This window comes from Mustela nivalis (assembly GCF_964662115.1).
Source record: "Mustela nivalis genome assembly, chromosome: 14".
In the NCBI taxonomy this organism is placed as follows: Eukaryota; Metazoa; Chordata; class Mammalia; order Carnivora; family Mustelidae; genus Mustela; species Mustela nivalis.
The window spans coordinates 75,298,211-75,321,777 of record NC_139033.1 but is presented as its reverse complement, the minus strand read 5'-3'; the positions used below and the strand labels follow the sequence as shown (position 1 = coordinate 75,321,777).

Genomic DNA, 23,567 nt, shown 5'->3' with positions numbered 1-23,567 from the left:
ATGTTATTTGTATTTTTACTACAGTAAAAAAAAAAAAAGCAAAAAAAATGTATAGAACCGGGGGTGTCTGCATGGCTCATTCGGTTAAGCATCTGCCTTAGGCTTGGGTCATGGTCCCGGGGTCCTGGGATTGAGTCCTGCGTCAGGCTCCCTGCCCGGCAGGGAGCCTGCTTCACACTCTGCTTGCTGCTCCCCCTGCTTGTGCTCTCTATCTCTCTTTCTCTCTGACAAATAAATAAATAAATAATCTTTTAAAAAATGTATAGAACTAGATAAACACACACGTGTGAACAAGTAAAAGTAAAACAGAAAATCTGAAATAGCTCTGTAGACTTCAACCATGTCAGTATCTTGGTTGTGATATTATACTTTTGGTTTGCAAACTATTACCATTAGAGGAAACTTGGTACTATGTACTGGGTAGTATGTACCATGTATTATTTCTTACTGCTACAAAAATGTCAACTTAAAAAAGTAACTATAAATTATGGTTTATTAAGTGCATAATATGGTACATACACTAGACAGATATCACCCCATTATCTTATTTATCACTTTGTGAAAAAATTCTTCAAGGCTTAATATTTCAAGAACAAAGAGATTCAAATACAAAATAATTGTTAAAAACCCAGTCTTTCTGGATGGTTTCACTACTACGCATTGCCTGAACAAACCCTTCAGCCCTAGGACTGCATTATTTATGTGTGTGCAGTGGATGTAAAAATGGAGAAAGCAATCAGCAGAGCCCAAAATGGAAAATCTCAGGAGGGTCCCTGGATAAGAAGTCATCCCAGAAACACCTGCTAGACTAGATGACCCTGTGCCACAATTCCACCACACTGAAACACAAAACACACAGGGGAGAAGAGAGAACCAACATAGAACAGAAATGAAAAACCAAACCAAAACAAAAAACAGTAAAAACAAAAACAACACTAAGTTCTATTCATAAGTATGTGTGTGTGTGTGTAAAATGTATGTATATATGTGTGTGTGTGTATGTATATATGTTATTTTTTTCCACTGATGACACAGAGAAGCAAGCATAATATTACCATGCGATATTATTATATACCATGAGATATACCATGAGATATTATTTATCTCTCTACTGAAGTCTAGAAGAGGACAGCTGAGAGAACAAAAAGCAGATGAGACCCAAGAGCAAGTAGGGGAAAAAGCCCTCCAGACACCCCCAAAGGTGGGGCCCTGGGTACCAGTCATATCCTGCCTGGCTGGAGACAGGAACAGCAGGCAGGACAGGACCCAGGCAGCTACTCTGGTCATAATGGTCTTTCTATAGACCAATGTCCATGTCCACTACCTACCCAAGAACTCCGTTGCCCTGGTCATGAAAAGGGTATTTTGAAAGCCCAAACCAGGCATGTTCATCCTCCTTCCTTCCTCCCAGCTGACTTCCCATCACCTTTCTTCCCTCCCTCTTACGCATTCATTCAAGTCTCCACAGGGTGCCCTCTTTCTTCCAGGCACTGTGATAAGCATCATGAACAGACCAGATGCAAAACTGTCCTTCTCACAATAAACTATATTTTTACGTTATCAACTACAACGGCTGAAGTTTCTTATAAAAATGGAATAATCCGTATTTTTGAAGAGATATGCTAACTCTAGAATATAACGTACATATAAAAACGTTCATGTGGATCTATTTTTGAAGTTGCCATGTGTAAATTTAAAGCACAATATTTCATTTAAACCAATATAGGACCATGGGCCTATGAAAGAAGGGGAGAGAAAGAAGGGAGGGGAAGACAGGTGAGACCTCCATAAGTCACTCTAAAGCCTCTGAACCTGTTTTTTTTCATCTATCACATTCACAGAACTTATGACCCTCAAACTTTCACACTCAAAGATTCTGAGTCTTAGTACCCAACTATTTATAGGATATTTGCTCTAAGCTATGAGAGGGAGCTAAACAAATATTAGACAATTTTATAAGGAATGCAGTAAGGAACACAATGAATGAACAGAACAAGACAATGGCCAAATAACAGGTGGGAACAATAAAGGGCTCATAGGACTGTAACCTTTCTCCACCATAGAACTGTCACCTCCTTGCCCAGCCAACCAGGACAACTCTGACACAGCCAACACAAACTGCAACCCAATTCTCAGCCTGCTCATTAAACTCATGGCTGCCCCTAAAAGGACTTACAGGTGTCTCAGCCAGACAACAGTGCAGAGAGACACAGCAGCAGGCCCATGCACTCCAGATTCCCAGCAAGACGACTTGCCAGTGAGGTCACAACAAAAGAATCAAACACAGGTTTATTTCTGAAACTTTATCTGCTCCCCTCAGTCTTCCAACTGGGCTACAAAGAAGCATCTGATTGCAAATATACCCAGGAAACACTGGACTGCTCCATTCAGTTCATTAGCAATTTTGGAAAGTTGGGGCACCGGGGTGGCTCAGTGGATTAAAGCCTCTGCTGGCTCAGGTCATGATCCCAGGGTCCTGGGATTGAGCCCCGCACCTGGCTCTCTGCGCAGTGGAGAGCCTGCTTCCTCCTCTCTCTCTCTGCCTGCCTCTCAGCCTACTTGTGATCTCTGTCTGTCAGATAAATAAATAAAATCTTTTTTTTTAAAAAAAGAAATTTTGGAAAGTAAACTTCAAAATCTTGGCAGATTCCAGCACTGACTTAACTTATTGTCTCTAACTATAGAGACAACAAGGACAACATAATCTTCATAGGTAAGCTTATGTGGGTCTGTCCACACACTGCACATACATGCATATACTGACATACAACATACCAATAAAATGCTTACATGACTTAGTATTATACCTAAGAAGGTGGATTATGTGTTACAAGTTGGGAAATGATAGCATCAATGCTTCTTTCCAAAAACTGAAGCAAGTTTTTCAAAAGGTTTTGAAGGGGTCAGGGGTGGGAGGTTGGGTGAGCCTGGTGGTGGGTATTAAGGAGGGCACATATTGCATGGAGCACTGGGTGTGGTGCATAAACAATGAATTCTGGTATACTGAAAAGAAATTTTAAAAATAAATTTAAAAAAATAAAAAATTTTTTTAAAAGACCATTTCCATCTCTTTTTTATGTAATTTCAGTTAAAGTGCTTATGAGTATAAGTTTTATTAGCTGCTTCATCAAGTTTATAATTTAATATATAAATGTTTCAACACATATCATAATTATAAAGTAGGTCTGATTTGTACTGAAAAGTTTGCTATTTTGAAATAAATACGATTAAATGAAAATACCTGAATTTAGGTGATATTGAACAATCTCAGATGGACTGCTAAGTTGATTTGAACATCTGAACAGTAAGAGATTCACTCTGTTGCTTCTAACAAACACGAGGGTTAAGACATGTAGCTGAGGACATGAAGCCTATTTTAAATAGGTGTCTTAAAAGCAGATTTTACACTCCCACAAAAGGTTTCCTTGTCTTGAATTCTTGTTATCTGGCAAGTTTTCCACTTCGTACTTTTTTTCTAGCCAGTGCCCTTACCAAGAAAGCTTTCAAAAGCAAGAATAGTTTTGTCTGTCTTTGTCAAATAAGGAAATAGTCTATTCAAAGTACAGGTACTGTTCTAGTGAAGTGTAGCAAGTGTATGCAGAACCCAGCGGGAGTCCCTGGGATGTCTGAAAACGCCAGCATCGAGGGCCAGAAAGATTGAGGTCAGAGGAAAGAAGCAATAACACGAGAACACCAATGGCACCACCAGAAAAGAAAAAGAAAGGTGAAAGAAGCTGATTTACAGATGTGCCCATGCTCACTTTTATCAAATAGAATAGAATATGTTGTAAGTCTATTGTGGAAGTGACATTTGGGTCTCTTTAAGAAACACACGTCTTTTCTTTTAGGAAAATTCAAAAATTTAAAAACCACTTATATATTGCACCCGTCTATGTCTCATGTATCTTTTGTATATATTATGTAAGTTTCCCCAGTCAACCATATGAGGTAAGTAAGTAAATTCCCTTTTAGGAATGAGGAGGCTGACTCAGAAAAGAATTACGTAAATTTTATGAGATCACACAAGTGGTAGATTACAGAGTCATGGTGTAATTCTAGGTCTCATTTACTTGTATATCTGGACTCTTTACTGAACTGCTTTAACTAGTAGACATGAGAGACTACATATATAAAGAATACACACACACACTCACATATATATATATATATATATACACATAGACACACATTTACATATGTCTGATCTATACATATATACATACCTACCTATCTATACACATCACAGATATATATAATACATAACCATGCATTCACACACAAATATATATATATTTTTTTTTAATTCATATATTATACATATACACATATGTTCTACAATTTTTACTTCCAGATTTAAGTAAGGAATGTAGTAATCATCTACTTGACCTAGAAATGTAGATGCAAGGAACAGTTGTATGACATAGTTTTAACAACATAAATTTTAAGACAAGGGTCAGCAAACTACAGTCAACAGGCCAAATCTGCCCCAACCTCTGTTTTTCTGTTATCCACAAAGTACGGATGGTTTTTACAGTTTTCAACAGTGGGACAAAGTCAAAAGAATAGTATTTAGCAATACATGAGAATTCTGTGAAATTGAAATTTCAATATCTACAAATAAAGTTTTATTGTAACACAGTCATGTTCATTCAACTGTGTGTCATCCAGGGCAGCTTTGCACCAAAACAGCAGAACTCAATAGATGTCAGAACGATCATCTGGCCTACAAAGACTGAAATATTTATGACTACACGGGTTCCAGAGTTAAGAAAAAACTTTCCTGCATGGCTCTCCAACTGCCATTACTCTGGATAACCAGAGAGCATGTATCGAGAGCAATAGTTTGTCACTGCCAAATACAACATGTCCTACAGTCCACGTGGGAGCCTCATACTCTAGCAATGGCATGGAGAAGCCCTCCCATGGCTTGACTTGCTTCAAGTGCATCACATGGGTACCATTCCCAATACCCACTGAAGCTCATAGTATCCTTACTATTTTTTTTAACGCATGATTGCAATATCCTAAAACAAAACCATAGAAAATAATTACTTACTAGACCTCAAAACACTGTATAAAAAATTAAATCAAATTAAAAACAAAACCCAACTCATTTAATAGTCAAATCTTCTGCAAAGAAATGGAACTACAAAGAATGTATAACACTTTAATATTCGAACCCAACCCTCCATGAAGATTCTACATGATGTTCTATTGGCACAAGATAGAGTTCAGGGAAATGTCTTTGTTTGTATTTACTGAGATACACACAATTTTAGGAAAAATTTCTTTGCCCTCTAAGTCAATCTGAACTGTGATTATTTGAAAAAGTTGAAAGCAAAAGTGGTTGATCAGTATGACAAAAATCACAAAGCCATCCTAGCTGCTTATTCTGGAAGAATTTTGCCACAACCCAGTATTTATTCTTTCTTTCTTTCTTTTTTTTTTTTTTTTGGACTTGGCCTGACAGAAAATATAATTAATTGTCATTATTTGCGGATTCTGTATTTGTAGATTTGCCCACTCACTAATTTATTTGAAACCCCCAAATCAATACTTGAAAAGCTTTCACAGTCATTTGCAGACATGCACAGAGGGACAAAAATCTGAACTGCTCAACCAACACATCCCAGCTGAGGTCAAGCCAATGCTCTGTCTTTTGAATCAGCTCTCATTCCATAAACAAGTGTCCTTATCCCAGTGTTTTTAGTAACGCATTTTTCCTATTTTTGTGCCTTTTATTGGTGATTCTACCATTTAAAATGGTTCCCAACTGCAGTGCTGAGGTGTTGTCTAGCGTTCTGAAGCGCAAGAAGGCTGTGATGTGTCTTATGGAGTAAACACATGTGTTAGCAAAATTTCACTGAGGCATAAGTCTCATAAGTACTGTTGGCTGAGTCTAATATGAAAAAAATCAATGATGGACATCAAGTAAGGAGTCTTTAACAGAAAGACTCATAGAACAAGGTTACATGTGTCGATCAGTTGATGAAAATGTAGAGACCGGAGGCTCGCAGGACTAATCCCTTACTTCCTCCCATGGAAGCAACAGTTCAGTATTCACAAACTCACTCACTGTGTGTCACTAAATTAAGTAAGTCACTAACTGTGACTTCACCGAACATAACAACCATGAATGAAATCAGCGGCACGAGTGTGCTTGGGTTCACACTGAGTCCCCATTTCTATCAAGGTACTCGGGCACAGGAAGGACACAATACTCATTTTTACTGAGGGCTCCCAGATAACATCTGCAGTCATGGGATGTAAAGAAATGTAGAATAAAGAGAATCAATATCCATTCAATATTTCAACAAATAAATCTCAGGAGACAAGATGTTGGAACCCAGAGTCTCTGGAGCCTACAGGGATAGCCATTTGCTCTCAGGTAGGAAACAGGCAGTTAAACCACTAACTAGCGCTCGTGAAAAGCCATCTTGGAGGTTGGCCTGGGAGGGGCTTGACATCAGGCTATCCTTCAGATGTCTGCCAAACAGGAGATGAAAGCAGTTTAACACGGCAGCATCCCTGATCCTCCCTGCTCCATTGAAGGGCAAAATTAGATTTCCATGCCGCCACTTTTCCTTCCTATGTGTGAGCAAAGAAAAGGGGTTTGCTTACCAACACAAATACTCACCACGGAAAATGTGTTGGTGGAAGTCATCTGTCAATTCCCTAGGACAAAGGGGATTAAATAGTATACGTCTGTTCTCCCTCATCAAATCTGGGAGACCCTTTCTGGTTTTCATGAAAAAAAAAAAAAAAAAAAAAAAAAAAAGCAAAGGTGGCTCATAACCATTCACAAAAACCTGTATAGTAAAAGAAAACTTTCTCTAATGATAAGAGCGAAAGCTGAACCACAACCTACATAACTTTAAGAAATCAGCAAGAAAGTGGGGCACCTGGGTGGCTCAGTGGGTTAAAGCCTCTGCCTTCGGCTCAGGCCATGACCCTAGGATTGAACCCCACATCGGGCTCTCTGATCAGCGGGGAGCCTGCTTCCTCCTCTCTCTGCCTGCTTCTTTGCCTACTTGTTATCTCTGTCTGTCCAATGAATCAATAAAATATTTTTAAAAAATCAGCAAGAAAGTGTTGAATTATTTGTTTATGTGGACATATTAACCGACTCAAGAAAAAGGCCACTTTCCCAAGTTAAAGGTATTCAAAGGACTGCAAGATTCCCCTTGGAGTGAGTTGCTGGTGCTTGGTCTCCCCTATTCATTTCGCTCATTCTTTCAGGACTTCATCTACTTTTCAACCAAAAAACATGACTGTCCTCACTTTTCTTTCTTGTTTTTTTTTCTTTCATGTTTTAAAAAGAACGAGTATTCTTCTCTTTTCTAACAATAGCTCAAATATTCATTCTATAAAATAGGATATGGAAGAAATTAAGGTTGAGGGAAAAAATAGAAAAGTTATAAAGAAAAGTGCAGATAAGCAAGAAGCAACAGACCACAGAGAAGTATGAGATGTTAATTCAGAACAAGTCCTTATCCTTGATCATCAAATACTAACTACAAGCTGAGAAGGAAAATTAGAGATGTGGTAAGATCTTAACAATAAATAAAAATAGTACCTTTGAAGGTAAAAAACCATCACGTGAATCGATTCACTTCCCATATGCAGTTCTAGGTCCATAGTAACATGAGAGCCAAATGTGTTCCCATGGATTTCTTAAAACATATTGTTCCTCTTCTTTTAGCAAAGAATGCAGAGGACAGGGGCTTCCCGTAAAGGCAGCAGAGTAGGAGGACCCTAAGCTCACCTTGTCCCATGGATACAACTCAGTAACACCCAATCAATGTAAATAACCCAGAAAACAATGAAAGACTGGCAGGACAGACTCTCCACAGCTAATTACAGAGAAGACGTCACATTAAGAGGTAGGAAGCGTAGGGGCTACTAAACACACAGTCGTCACACTCTTATGAGCAAGGTATGATGTATCCACCCCTGTAAGTTCAACATGTCCATCTTGCTGGGGAGAGGTGGATTGCTAAAGCTTGAGCCTGCGACCACCACCAGCTGCCAGCACCCAGGGGGGTTCCAAATTCTCCTGTCCTATGTTATCAGCTTCCCTTGTGGCAAGTTTATCTGAGTTTGGTTAGGAACAGTAGAGGCAGACGCAGCTTGGAACTGTGCTTCCCATCTATCCAGTTTCTGGGGCATCTCCATGTGCGGGATGTAGAGCGGTTGCCCAGGACAGCTCCCAGGTCTCACTCATTCTTTCCCGAATTAGTGGCTGTGACAAGTGGATGGATGACAGTTTTTGGTGAGCCAGCCAGAAGGTCATGCTGCTTGGGTGGGTGATCACCCTCGTAGAATCCTGACCAGTGGCACCTCAACCTCCCACTATGGCTGGATTGCCTCCAAGGGGCAGGCAGCCAAGGGAAATCCCAGTGGTTGTACTAAGACCACCTGTGAGGGAAGATCTGTATCCTGCCTTTGCTGACCCAACTTTCACTTCTTGCATGATTTGAAAAGAGAAATGGATTTGGGAAGCAATGACTTAGGGTTTCTGAAGTTAGACCAGTGCTGACCAAAATGCTCTGATTTCTACCCTAGGGCTAAACGGTCCAACACTTGGTACCCAGCAGTGTGAAATCGTGATTGTACAACTCATAGTCCCCAACTTTGTCTCACCGAGGAATTCAGCTTCTCTTGGTGGGAATTTGAAAAAGGACTCTGTTTGGTTTCGTTTCTTTCATTTCCTATTCATTCCTTTCTTCCCTTTCTGGGGTGGGAAACCCTATTCTGTCCTCTCTGACAGTCCTTTGGGGTATACTCTGGCAGCCCTATCCACATATGAGCCAATGACAAGGAGGATGATTTTTTTTTTTATTGCAACACTGCATGGCCTACATACATACTAGAATGAGAAAAAAATATATGGGTCTCTAAATTACCATCCTATCCTCCAATTAGAATTACTTTGTCAAAGATCTGGTAAATGAAATGAAATTCCCTATGTTCAGATTTTTAAACTGTTAAGTAATAGATATTCAGCCCATAAAGGCTCTAAGCTCATGATGCAAAGACAGAGGTTAAAGCAGGTGAGGATAGTGGGCCTACTGAGAGAAAGCCGGGGTGAATGTGTGTGAGAACAACAGGTCAAACAAGGAAAAAATGAGAAACTCTGATTGTTACAATCTTCAAATTCCCTATCCTGGGAATTCTACTGGCCCCAAATGTGGATAATCACAGAGCCCCATCTACCTCAGTTTCTCTTCTTCCTTGCTCTTCCCTGGGAGGCAGGAATGGTCTCCCGTTTCAAGACCTTCTGGGACACCAAATGTGGTCAGGAGGCACCCCAATTTGGAATGGGGCAGTTCCTTTGTAGCATTATCCTGCAGGGGTGAATCCCCAGAGACAGCCTGCCAGAAACTATTGGACACAGACACCTTTCTCTAAGTCAGACCTTTTAAATTGGAAAAAAATCAAACCACACTTTATAGAGAGGATCCTCAGAAAATGTCTGAATGGTTCACTACTATTCTTGCCACGGACAAGCCTCCTTAGGCAGCTAGCCAGACTCTGTGAAGCAGGCTCCTTACAGCCAATTAGCAACTCCTAGTAAGTGAATGATGAAGCCCATGAGGAGGCTTGGCACATGTATGATTTAAAAAAAAAACAAACAAACAAAAAAATAAAAAAACAAAAAACAGGTAATACCCCCTTACTGGCAGGGGCAGTCCTGGTGGCCAAACCTGGTTGGGACCCAACTGTTGCTGATGGAATGGTGAACCACTCCTGAAGGTGTTAAGTTAATGGGACTAAAGTGAGGGGTGCTGAAGCAAAAAAAAGGCTTACTAAAGTCAAGGAAATTCAACAAAAATTAAATGATGATCCCTCCGAGTTTCTGGAGAGGATTTATCAAGTCTATCAAAAATATACCAATGATGATCCTGAGACTCTTGAAAATCTGAGAATGGTTAATGTGACTTCCTTGGACCAAGTGCCCTTGATATAGGCAAGAGGTTCTAGAAGATCGAGAGAGCAGCAGCCATGAACTCTCAACTGGTAGATCTTGCTTCTAAGGTATTCAATTTGAGGGAGGAAAAGTGTGTGAAACGAGCTGCTCGGTTTCCCACAGCCCAGAGTCTACAAGAAAAATGGAGAAAATGAACCATATTTTGAAAAAGACCATCACAAAGCTGAGTCAAGAAACTCATTTAACATGAGAAAGGGAACTGCTGCTCGCCCTTCTCCACATAAGGGTGGCAACTCAGCATGGGCTCAGAGGGAGCTCCTAGGGAACTCCATATGGAAGATCACTCCTGGCCCCCACCCACATAGAGGGAGAAACAAAAATTAAACAATCCATACAACACCTGAACCAAAATACTAACCATCATTCTTCATTTGCTTCCTCTAGAATGGCCTCCTTGCTGGAAGGACAATTGCACCCATTTCAATCTGGGGACCAGCTCTTTTTAAAAACTTGGAAAGGACACACACTTGACCAAAAATTAACTGACAAATGGGTTGGACCTTATGATGTCCTACAAGCCACCACTTCCTCCCTGAAATTAGGCAAAGTGAACCTGTGGATACATGAGTTACATAGTGCCCATTAGTAGAAAAGGAGGAGATAGAAGAGACCACCAAACTCTCCTACTGGGAAAGTCACTCTAATTAGGACTTAAAATACCTCTTTAGAAAAGAGAACACATAACCACTATGTTTATCCTGTGCACTGTATTAATCATGTCTTTTTTCTCCCTAGGTTGGAAAGATAACACTAGTTTGTGTAACTCAGGATTTGCCCTCAACTACATGCGTTGTCAAGTGTTGGAAATGTCACCCAAAAACCCAGTTGGTATTGGACCATGGAAACCTTTTGGTACACACAGCTTATGATCCCTCAGGAGTTCCCAAGGGGAACAGAAGTCCAATCCTCAAGGCCCAGACAATAATGTATAGGGTTAGAATCGCTAGATTTTCCCAAGATGATCAGAAGGCACCCCTGTGTGTTACAGGAGGTAATTTCCAGAACACACACAAAAAAGGCATATATTCCCCCAATCAGATACCACATGAAGCCAAAAAGGACAAACTCCCTATGTGTAAGCAACAATCTATTTCTTTTCCAGCTATGGGCAATATTCACAGCCAGGTTCAGCTGGGCAGAGAACCTGGGCAGAGACTGGATGGAACGGGCTGCCCATTCGGTAGACCGATTCTCCCTTTTGTCTTTGTACTCTTGGCTGGGTTTGTCTTTATTTGAAAATTAAATGGAGTCCCCTGGGCACGGACTGTGCTACAAATTCTATCCTGAAACAGTATCTCTGGTCACTTGAGTGACTGCCTTCTCCCTCCACACTCCTCAAGAAACTAAGCACTGGGCCAGCTCCCTGAAGGTATTTACCAAACTAGAATATGGCCTCCCAGGGAATATCCCTGATGGGAATGCATATTTCTGTGGTTATACATAGTTGCCATGGCAGGGGTCGGGGTGGGGTGGGGGTGGTTGCTGCATATGAACACATGCTTCGCAACTTACCCTGAGTTCTAACCAGTGTGGCTAATGATCATAAATCATTCAATTCCCCTGCTAAAGTCATCGTGGATAACCGTATGGCTCTAGCGTATACTCAAGCCGAGCTATGGGGAATTTGTGTCATTATTCATTCTTCTTGCTGGGTCCATATTAATGCTTCATCAAAGGTAGAAGCAAGCATCAAGAAAACTAGGTGACTGGGTGCCTGGGTGGCTCAGTTGGTTGGGCGTCTGCCTTCAGCTCAGGTGGTGATCCAGGGTCCTGGGATCGAGTCCCATGTTGGGCTCCCTGCTTAGTGGGGAGCCTGCTTCTCCCCCTCCCTCTGCCCCTCTTCTCCCCACTCATGCCCTCTAACTTGCTCTTACTTTATCTCAAATAAGTAAATAAAATCTTAAACAAAAAAATAATAAAAAAAGAAAAGAAAACTAGGTGGCAAGGTACATGGTTATAATAACCATGGGCTAGCACACCCCTTTCTTGGATAGAATAGGGGAAGGGGTCAGAGATTGATTTGAACACGTTTTCATGGATAATGACAGATATAAAGTCTGTCTTCAAAGAAATAATCAAAAAAAAAAAAAGAAATAATCAAAATGGGCTTGGCTGTTCTACTCTCAAGAGCAGGGTTCTATTTGGGATTCTTGCTCACCTTGTGGTATGTACCTAAGCTATATTCTTTCAATTCACATGCTTTAATGAGTCAGAATTAATTAATACAGCAACAGGTACTTTCCTTCCACTTTGAAAAAGACCTCCATCTTCCCTGTCCAGCAAGAAGAAGCTGGATTGAGAATGGCTGCCATATTCCCATAAAAATGGAAGGAAACATTGGCAGTGGAACATGGTCAGCAAGCACTCTTTCTCAATTAGAGCTCCAACAGTCCAACCCAGAAATGGACCTCTTAATTCATGCTCTGAAACCCACTGTTCTAATTTATTTTTTAAATTTATATATTTTTTATTCTGATTTAATTAACATACTTTGCTTCATTAGTTTCATATATTACTCATGTTAAGTGTGCCTCTTAATCCTCTTTACCTACTTCACCCATCCCCCACCCACCTCTCCTTTGGCAACCCCAGTTTGTTCTCTATAGTTAAGAGTCTGCTTTTTGCTTTGCCTCTTGTTTTCCTTTCTTCGTTTGAATTAAATGAATTCAAATTCCACATATGAGTGAAGTCCTATGGTATTTGTTTTTCTCTGACTGGATTATTTCGCTTAGTGATATATCCTCTTTCATCCATGTTGTTGCAAATGGCAAGATGCCATTCTTTTTTAAGGCTGTATAATACTCCATAGTGTATATCTATTACATCTTTATCCATTCATCAATCAATGGGCACTTGGGTTGATTTCATATCTTGGCTTTTGTATATAATGTTGCAAAAACACAGGGGTACATATTTTACGAATTAGTTTTTTTGTTTTTTTTTTCCCTTTGGGAAAATATGTAGTAATGGAATTACTGGATCATATGGTAATTCTATTTTTAATCATTTGAGGAGCCACTGTTTTCCACAGGGGCTGCACTAATTTGCATTCCCACCAACAGTACCTGAAGGTTTCTTTCTTTTTTTTTTTTAAGATTTTGTTATTTATTTATTTGACAGATAGAGATCACAAGTAGACAGAGAGGCAGTCAGAGGAGGAAGCAGGCTCCCTGCTGAGCAGGGGGCCCAGGTGCAGGGCTTGATCCCAGGACCCTGGGGCCATGACCAGAGGCAGAGGCTTTAACCCACTGAGCCACTCAGGTGTCCCGAAGGTTTCTTTTTCTCCACATTCTCACCAACACTTGTTTCTTGTGTTTTTGATTTCAACCATTCTGACAGGTGTAAGGTGATACCTCATTGTGAGTTTGATTTGCATTTCTCTGATGACTAGTGATGTTGAGCATCTTTCCATGTGTCTGTTGGCCATCTGGATGTCTTCTTTGGACAAATATCTCTTAATGTCCTCTTCTCATTTTTCAATTGGGTTATTTGACTTTTTGGTGTTGAGTTGTATAATTTCTTTATATACTTTGGATATTAACCTCTTACTATTAATATCCTTGGCAAATACCTTCTCCCATTCAGTAGGTTGTCTTTTGTTTTTATTATTATTATTGTTTCCTTTACTGTACAAAAGATTTTTATTTTGATGTAGTCCCAACAGTTTATTTTTGCTTTTGTTTCCTTTGCCTCAGGAAACATATCTACAAAAATGTTATTAAGGCCAATGTCAGAGAAATGACTACCTATGCTCTCTTCTAGGACTTTTATAATTTCAGCTTTCACGTTCATGTCCTTAATCCATTTTGAGTTTATTTTTGTGTATGGTGTAGGAAAGTGGACCAGCTTCATTCTCTTGCATGTAGCTATCCAGTTTTTTGAACACTATTTGTTGAAGAGACTGCTTCTCTTCTTCTCTTGCATATTCTTCCTTTCAAAGATTAACTGACCATATAAGCATAGGTTTCTTTCTGGGCTTTCTGTTCATTTCCATTGGTCTCTGTGTCTATTTTTGTGCCAGTACCATATTGTTTTGATTACTACAGCTTTGTAGCATAACTTAAAATCTGGAATTGTGATGCCTCCAGCTTTGCTTTCTTTTTCAAGATTGCTTTGGCTGTCCAGGGTCTTTTGTGGTTCCATACAAATTTTAGGGCTGTTTGTTTTAGTTCTGTGAAAAATGCTGTTGGTATTCTGATAGGGACTACATTAAATCTGTAGATTGCTTTGGGTGATATCAGCATTTTAACAATATTAATTCTTCCAATCCATGAGCATGGAATCCCTATTCTCATTTTTTATTCTTTTTTCTTTCTCCTATTCAGCTTGATTGCTTTCCATTCCTCTTGTATTCTAGCTCACTGACTTGTTCTTCTGCTTCTTTGAATCTGCTATTTATTACCTCTAGTGTATTTTTAATTTCAGTTATTGAGTTCTTCATCTGTGATTGGCTCTTTTTTATATTTTCTATCTCCTTGTTGAGGGTCTCACTGAGGTCCTCCACTCTTTTCTCAAGGCCATTAAATTCTCTAACAGGCACATTGCTTATCTCTATTTCATTTCACTCTCTTGCCATGATTTTGTCCTGTTCTTTTATCTGGGAGATAGTCCTCTAACTCTTTATTTTGTCTAACTCTGTGTTTCTATGTTTTAAGAAAGTCAGCTACATCTCATGCTCTTGAAAATAGTGGCCCTATGCACAAGAGGCCTTGTACTGCTCTGCGGTGCAATGTCCCCTGTGGACCAAAGCCTGGCTCTTCATGGGTGTCTCCTGCTTGTGAGCCATGTTATTGTGGCTGAGCTGCATTTGCCTTCAGTCTAGTCACCTGTAGTAGCTCCCTCTTCCTGTGTTGGGCAGGGTTTGATCCCTATGCTTGTTAAGGCCCCAGTTTGGAGCTGCCTGGGGCTTGAGTTGGGTCAGAACAGATGTTTGTCAGAGCTATGGTCACACCAAGTGGTAGGGTGCTTTCCCTGCACTGTCCCCTGATGGTGGGCGGAGCCTGTCTGCCAACCACATGTCTGCCCTCAGCCTGCTGCTGGGGCCATAGGTGAACTGTTGTGTGTTGTTATATCCCCTCTCCCACAGTCAGGAGTCACTCTGGAGTGGTGTTGGCCCCTGCCAGGGCTGCTTGTATACAGTCATGCCTCTGGCACTGCTGAGGAATTGTCTCCTACAGAGGGCAGGTTAGAAGGGACATGTCCAAAGGAGAACACAAAGCTGGGGCATGTGGTGTTAGCAAGGTCTCTACAGGTGTGTTTGTAGGAGCCAGTTTGGAAAACTGTAGCCTCTTCTCCACAGTTAGCTATGGAGAGCCCATTCTGTCAGTCTTCAAGTCATTTTCTTGTTATTTACACTAATTTAGGTTTTCTCTAGGTTTACCCATGGGATGAGGGGAGCTTGGGATTCCCCCCTACTTCACCAACTTCCCCAGTATCCACTTCTTTTGGTCTATCCGCCTGTTCTTGTGATCAAACATTCTTGAGGCACCGATGAAAATATTTTGCAATAACTGGAACATTCCAACCACCAGACCAAAATGCCTTGATAGCAGCAAAATGCTCAGAAGACCACATCCCACATGTCCCCTTCCCTGCCCACGATCACCCACTGAACACATACTGACCCCATCCATCATCATGTGCTCTCTGCCCGCTCTCTTGCACGTAGCCTAGATTCTCTCCCAGTGAAACTCTAGGTGTCCATCTTGTGGGCAGACCGACCAATTGTTAAGGTTTGAGCTTACCACCTCCCCAGACTGCTGGCACCCAACATATATTACTCCCTTTCTCTTTTCCAAACTTTCTCTGGATTATTGGCTTCTCTTGTGAGGAGTCCATCCAAGTGTGTTGGGAAACAATATTGGCAAGCCCAGCCAGGGGACTATGCTCTGGATTTGTCCAAGCCCCTCAGGATTTCCTGGGATAGAGAAGTTGGCCACAGCAGTGCTCAGGGATCATCTATTTGTTTCTGAGTTAGTTGCTTTGACAGATTGGTCTGTGATACATGCAACAAATGCAGATAGAGCTGATGTTTTCAGAGTAGCCTTCCATGACTTTCTAGCAAATTAAGTGGGCTGAAGGCAAATACAGCAAAGAATCAAAGGTCGCTGGATAGGGAATAAAGCCTGGAGTTTAATGTAAAAGACGGAATGACCCAGTCATTCCTACTCCCTCAGCTGCTCATCTACCAGGAAAGATGTCAGACTGGTAACAGGTAGATCAAGGTTTAACTTCTGGCAAAGTCCAAGATCCTTTACGTCCTCACTACACAGAGAACTCAGAACAGGTCTCAGGGTCCCAGAACCATTCTGTACCTCTAAGAATTTGTTTGAATTGGGAGACTCTAGAGAAATAGTAAGACTGTCATCATTCTGACTCGGTCTTCACATTCCCTCTTACCACCTCCCACTTGCTCCCAGCCCTACCCCTTTCTTAAGAGGCACGGGGAAGGGACTTCAAGGCCATCGATGCATTTTTTTTTCTTGTCAAAGCAACCACTTACCTTAAAGATCACTGCTTCCCTTGCCTCTGACTGGATTCATTACTACTATACTCCAAAAGCAGGGAGAAGGCATGAGTAGGTGATTCCCCAGGCATCTCTGCGTACAGGCAGGGTTAGATACTCTGAGAAATAGAGAGATAGCCTCCAGAAATTTGAGGGATGGGAAAGAATAAAGAGAAGAGAAAGATACAGAATCAAAGTGGAATCCTTCTCTCTCTCTCTCTCTTTTCATTAGCACAATAAAGCAAGAAGGTGTTTGGGAGAGGAAAATACTATTGGTAACATGGCAGAAAGTCAAGGTCTAAATCAAAGGAAGTGGTCCCTTAGCCCTGGTGCCCTTATGAGAGCAAGCAGCCAGCGCTGCTCACTGCTGCTGCCCAACGGAGGAGCAGGTTCTAAGTAGCAGCAATTAGGACAAACAGTAATTAAGAAATTAAACATGTGTTAATCACCAAATACTTGACAATTTATATTTTAACGAACAGCAATTAACCTACAATTAGGTGCATTCCATGCAGGTTACCATTGTGATTTGTACTTGTAGAATACTATTCTCCTAAAAATAGGACAAGCTCCACAGAAGGACTGCTATGGTGAGAACACTTTGCTAAGAAATATTTTGATACTCTAAATGCCAAGTTAAGATAACTTTAGGGGAAAGACTTAGAAAAGGAGAGATGCTCAAGGAGACTTACTATTGAGCAAAAGTGCTTGGTACAGTTGTGTCTACTTTTAGAGAAAACCTCTCCAAATACAACAACTGCAAAACTCAGACTCTAACCAAGTTGAGAAATACCAAATGGGTAGTAGCCAAAACCCAATGGGCATCCCCAACCAAAAAAGAGTTAAAGACAGGACAAAGGAAAGGAACCCAGTGCATCTATCCCCAAGATGGGAGGTATTTTGAGCACCTGCTTCCCATGGTAAAGAGTCCAGAGCACGCTGATACCTGACACACTCACCTTGTTTTGTTTGTTTGTTTGTTTGTTTGTTTAAGGATTTTTTAAAAAGATCTGTTTATTTATTTGACACAGATTGAGAGGGAGATCCTAACAAGAGAGGCAGGCAGAGGGAGAGGGGGAAGCAGGCTCCCCACTGAGCAGAGAGCCTGATGTGGGGCTCGATCCCAGGACCCTGAGATCATGACCTGAGCTAAAGACAGAGGCTTAATCCACTGAGCCACCCAGGCACCCCTAACCTTGCATTTTTTTTTAAAGATTTTATTTATTTATTGGACAGAGAGAGAGATCACAAGTAGGCAGAGAGGCAGGCAGAGAGAGAGGAAGGGAAGCAGGCTCCCTGCCGAGCAGAGAGCCTGATGTGGGGCTTGATCCCAGGACCCTGAGTTCATGACCTGAGCCGAAGACAGAGGCTTAACCCTCTGAGCCACCCAGGTGCCCCTAACCTTGCATTTTTGTATGACAGCAAGTTCTGGGGTTCTGGGGGGAAAGAAATCTGGTTCACTTTATTTCACCTAGTTTCATGGAAGGATTCATTTCTGTAACCCCTTTTCACTGAGGTCCTTCTGCCTTTCCACTGATCACATTTAAGGAGTGACTTAGGGAAAAAGTACTCAGGTATTAGCTATTTCCCTTCTTCTATCTACCCTAATCTTAATCTCAATAAACTACTACTATTTGTAGAATGGCTAGAACATTCTAAATGTGCTTTTCTCCATTCCTCTTTAAACCCTGTACAGCTTTTATATTTAGTCCCATAATTACTGAGTTTCCATAAGTTTAAGTCAGTTGCTCAAACTTATAAGTAGACAAGGCTGATACTTTAATCAGTTCTGTTTAACCCAAACCATATGTTCTACTATACTATGATGTTACCCAATTCCAAATAATATTATAACATGAAATATCTTTAAAACAGTTAATTCATCAATCCTAACTCATTATATCAAAGCTACTTAATAAAATGTGAAAAGCGTCTTTTAAAAATAAAGTGCTATATGTTATGGATGAATGATATGTCCCTCCCCATTTCCATATGTTGGAAATATCCTCACAATGTGAGGATATTTGGAGATAGAGCTTTAGGGAGGCAATTCAGTTTAGATGAGATCATGAAGGTGGAGCCCCCAAAATTAGCAGCCTAAGAATAAGAAGGAAGATAGGAGCTCTTTTTCTCCAAATGCACATGTAGAGGAAAGGCCACTGAGCCCCCTCTGAGAAGACAAGAAGGTGGCCATCTACAAGGCAGGGTGAGGGCCTTCATTAAGAACTGAATCTGTGAGAATCCTACAGGACTCACAGGCTCTGCAACCATGAATAAAGAATGTCTATCATGAAGCACCCAGTCCTTGGTCTTTCTGTCATAACCTGAGCTTAGACAAAGGCAAAAACACAACTTAAGATCTGGATTGTGGTCAATGTCAAAACTAAACCAATGCATTAGACTCTGGAGGCTGTAATGGGCCCAAGAGAGTTCACACCTAGAGATGCTGGCTGGGCAGTGTTAACTTGAAAGAGAGGAAAATCACAGTTGATATGAAAAGCACAGTTGAGCAGACCTACCTTCTGATCTTGCCTAGAATTTTGTCCCACTGCCTCAATCCTGCAGATGCCTGGAGGCTAAGGCAGAACCTTAGTGAAGGTACCAGAAGGGCAGTGGGAACATCACAGATCTACTTCTTCTCTACTCTGGGAAGGTCTCCTCCAAAAGAAGTTTCTAAAAACACTTAGCTTAGTCTATTACATAAAAGTCTAGCTTAACCAAACCCACTTCCTCTCCTTCCATTTTAGTCCTATGGAAGAAAAAATTTTGTTGGGGCCATATTTTTTTTAAATTACAGCACTGATTGCTAATATAGTTGTAAAAAAGGTTATTTGATAAATAGGATATATTCCCTGTGCAAAAAAAACGTTTTTTTCTTTTTTTACTCTTTTGAATTTTATGTATAAAAATAGTACATATATATTGGAGAAAACTTAGAATATGACCGACCAATAGTATAAAGAAAAAAAGTTCAAATCATCTGTTACCCAATTAGCTAGGGAGATACCACTTTTTAATGTTTATTTCAGCATATACTTTAGCCTTCATTTTATTATATATATATATACACACACACACATACATATGATATTATATATATATTTTGTCATATAAATATAATTTGAAAATTTAAAAATATAATATATAAAATTTAAATTGTGGAATTTATTGTTTTATACCAGTTTTTCCACTTAATGCTTAAAGTAGATCATTAAATGGTCTTCCAGGACATTATTCTTAATTGTTGCAAAATACATTTTCATACTGAGGTAACATAAATTAACTAACCCTCTAATGTTGGAAATAATACTGTTTCTGATTTTTCATTATTATAAATAAACTGCCATGAAAATCCTTATAGTTAATTATTTGCAAACATTCTTCCTTATTTCCTCGGGATGAATTGCTAAGAGTAGATCACTAATTTAGACCTATCTAAATTTTTAACACTTTTAAAACAAGTGTACTTTTTTTTTTTAAAGATTTCATTTATTTATTTGACAGAGAGAAATCACAAGTACACTGAGAGGCAGGCAGAGAGAGAGAGAAGGAAGCAGGCTCCCTGCTGAGCAGAGAGCCCGATGCGGGACTCGATCCTAGGACCCCGAGATCATGACCTGAGCCAAAGGCAGCGGCTTAACCCACTGAACCACCCAGGCGCCCCTAAAACAAGTGTACTTTTAAGAAATTTTAACAATTTATGTGTATACCACTTAATTTAACAATTTGTATATGTACTATTCAAGACACATGAGATTTCTCAAATCCTTTAATTCTAGAAACTGCTGCAGGTATAAGGGTACAGAGACAAATCAGGCACAACAGTGACAGCCCATTTATTCCCATTATCAAATCCAGGGATAGAGGAACTGGGATAGATGCATCTTCCCTAACAAACATCAAACCCACAGAATGGATGCCTGGGTGTTGTTCCTGCCATTAGGAAGACAAGCTACCTTTGAGGAGGCTAAGTTTTCCCCTTCCCTGAGTCTAGCCAAGCACCTCAATTAAATATGAGAGATGATCTTGGATCCATGTTCCAGCTGGCTCCTGAGCGAGCCAAAGGAATTAAGAAAGAGAAAAGCAAAATATCTCGATCCTCTTAATGAATCCTTTTAGCTTGAAATCAATTGAGTATTCTCAAATTCAAGTTATATATATATTTTTTTTAAAGGTGCTGTCAACAAAAGGGGAAAAAGCACAAACTACCATTGTCACTATTTTCCCACCTTTGGTCCTAAGTCAGGACGCACTTGTGATACAAATCACTCTCTGCCAGAAGGGACATGAAATCAGGGTTCCTTCGGTACCACTTCTTAAGTGCTCCTGGTCTCCATCCTTTCATTACTTTCAATGAGAACTCCAACTGGGTGACATGGATCTTAACAGAACATCCCAAGGAATGGGACAGCTGCCCCTCCATGACAAGGACTTAGGTCTATGCATGTTCTTTTCTTCCCATAGCTTACAGGGATGGGAAAAGGACCCTGCACCTCGCTAGCTGGTCCATGAGGCTCACTTCCTAATGACTCATTTACTCCTGAGAGCAACTCATGACGAAGGATTCTCCTCTTTGAGATTCAAGTGCTATGTCTCTGTGGGTCAAATATGCCTTACTTAACATTGCGCTTCTAGATAGCATTTCCTGCCCTGTTGTAGGTTACTTACAACAACATTTTTGGGGTTTTCCCCCCTCTTATTTTCTTAAAACAGTATATCCATAAACAAGTTTGAAAGGTGTTCTTTACTCATTTCTTAAGGTAACCTATAAAGACTTAACACACTCCTTAGCAAATAGCCCATGCTTCCCTAACATGGGTATTTAAAAAACACCTACACTTCTTATACATTCTCTGATTATACTAATATAAAAACTGTGTTTTCAGAAGTTAGAAGATGCATCAAAACAGGAAATGAGAACAAAGAGCGTACCTGATAAAAATTAGGCCAGAATGTACTAATGGCCAGTTCTGCCCTGTTCCACGTGCGGGTAGGGTCTCCAGATATGTTCCAGATAGGATTCCCCAAAGGCCCATTATTGACCTTCACGTAGACATTGAGTAACCCAGGAGCAGCATTACTCTTGCTGGATACAAAATAGTGAAAATCAATGCAGTGGGTGTCATTTTCTTTCAGCTGAGGTAAGAGGAGGTGGGCTCTCTGCCCCTCAGGTCTCCCAGATGTGTTCACCAGCATGAAAGAGCCTGTGGAAAGAAAATCAATGGAGAGTTACAACCTGAAATACTACTTCCTGATCATCGCTCAAAGCCATCATCATTTACATGGTGGGTTGACACTGCAATGCTATGGATCTTACTTGGGTTTTGAGAGCCCCGTCTCTTTCACTCCTTTTCACCTTAAAGAATTATCAATATCAGTGAATGGAAAGGTCCCTTGAACTTACTGCATTCAGTCTCCTAAGTAACAAAAATATGCATAATTTGCTGACCTGCACTGATCACCTGGTAGTCACTAGCCATGTGTGGCTATTTACATTGAAATTAAGTAAAAACCCATGATATGAAAAGCTTGGGTCCTCAGCCACACTGGCCACACTTCCAGTGCTGAATGGGTTCCTGCGGTTGATGGCTACCACACTGGGAAAGCACAGATGTGGAACCTTCCTATCATCTCAAAAGGTGCTATGGGACAACACTATTCTGTGACGGTTCCACCATTCAGCAGTTGAGCACGTTAATATTCTCATGTAACTTAGAGAGAGAGAGAACAGATTGGCCTGATTTGTGGAATCTAAAAAGACTTTACTGGCCCTATGATGCTCCCTGTTGCCAATATAATAGAACTTTCTTGTATTTCATTGCCACCAGCCCCATTGCCATAACAGCTGACTTCTTGATAGTGGAGGTGTTTTCAAGACTGGTAATGACTGAGTGTACTGATGCCATTGTTGTGCCAGTCAGAGGATTGTTGTGCTCAGAAATCTCTATGAGCAATGTGTATCTTTACATCCAAACCACCAGCCCACCCACGACTGCTGAAGAGTTTCCATGTGGATTCAAGCTTTCCAGATACTGTGACATCAACTGTGTCACTTGTCTAAGATCATGTCCCCATGTTTAAGATCATGTCTTAGATCAACAGAAATGTCAATTAAAATAATTATATGAATTTTATATATCATATATTTGCTTTTATCTTTCTTTATGTAAATGTAAAGTTTTTATGTAAACATAAAGAAAGATAAAAGCAAAATGTTCTAAGATAAAAGGGAAAACAGAACATCATAAAGCCTTTCTGGCAGAGAGGAAAAATGTATTGAAACTCTGTGGGGAAAGAACACCTAAATTTGGAGCATAAAGATGAAAAAAGAAATACTACTCACATATGGCTGGACTCATGTTTTCTATTGGGAGAGGAGACTATTCCTCAGCTGAGTATTCTTTTTAGAATTTCCATTATTATGAACCATAATTTTCAAGGATGTGTGTGTGTGTATGTATGTTTTTGTGTATATTTATTTTAGTACACACTCAACGAATACCAAAAACATACATACACTACTAGAAGAAGTGGATTTTTATTTTATTTTATTTTTTCAGTGTTCCAAGATTCATTGTTGACGCACCACACCCAGTGCTCTATGTAATATGTGCCCTCCTTAATACCCACCACCAGGCTCACCCAACACTCCACCCTCCTCCCCTCCAAAACCCTCAGTCTGTTTCTCAGATTTCTTTTCTTGTCTACAAGCTGTGATTTCCCAAACAGCAAAAACAGAAGACAGCCTTTCTCAGAGAATTATTATGAGGACAAAATAAACAAACCATAAATGTAGGTATATATTTTATAAACTAATAGTCTACTGTTATGGAATCAATACCAGACAATGTTTATTGATGGCTGTTAGCTCTACAGTGCCCTGTGTAAGGGGAGCTAGTAGTAATGGCATTAAAGATAAACCGGAATTGAGTCAAAGAGAGATCAGGAAGCTGTTTACCCAGGTTTTAGGATGAGTTAGTGGCCAAACCAAAACTTTGAGCCCCTAAGCTTCCAGCCCATCACTCACCCTGTTACACTCCAATAACCCCATGTTTCTTCATGTGCTGTTTG

The 23,567-nt window shown here is 40.3% G+C and overlaps 1 protein-coding gene across 8 annotated transcripts in view; it reads right to left on the bottom strand.

Annotated features, from left to right (window-relative positions):
* The window catches only part of PTPRM (protein tyrosine phosphatase receptor type M), a 749,942-nt gene that overhangs the window by 437,528 nt on the left and 288,847 nt on the right, over positions 1-23,567 (bottom strand). For all 8 annotated transcript variants that reach the window (XM_082697317.1, XM_082697320.1, XM_082697313.1 and 5 more), the window contains exon 3: positions 21,429-21,700. In XM_082697317.1, coding sequence (XP_082553443.1) covers positions 21,429-21,700 — 272 coding nt within the window. The remainder of the gene's footprint in view (positions 1-21,428; positions 21,701-23,567) is intronic.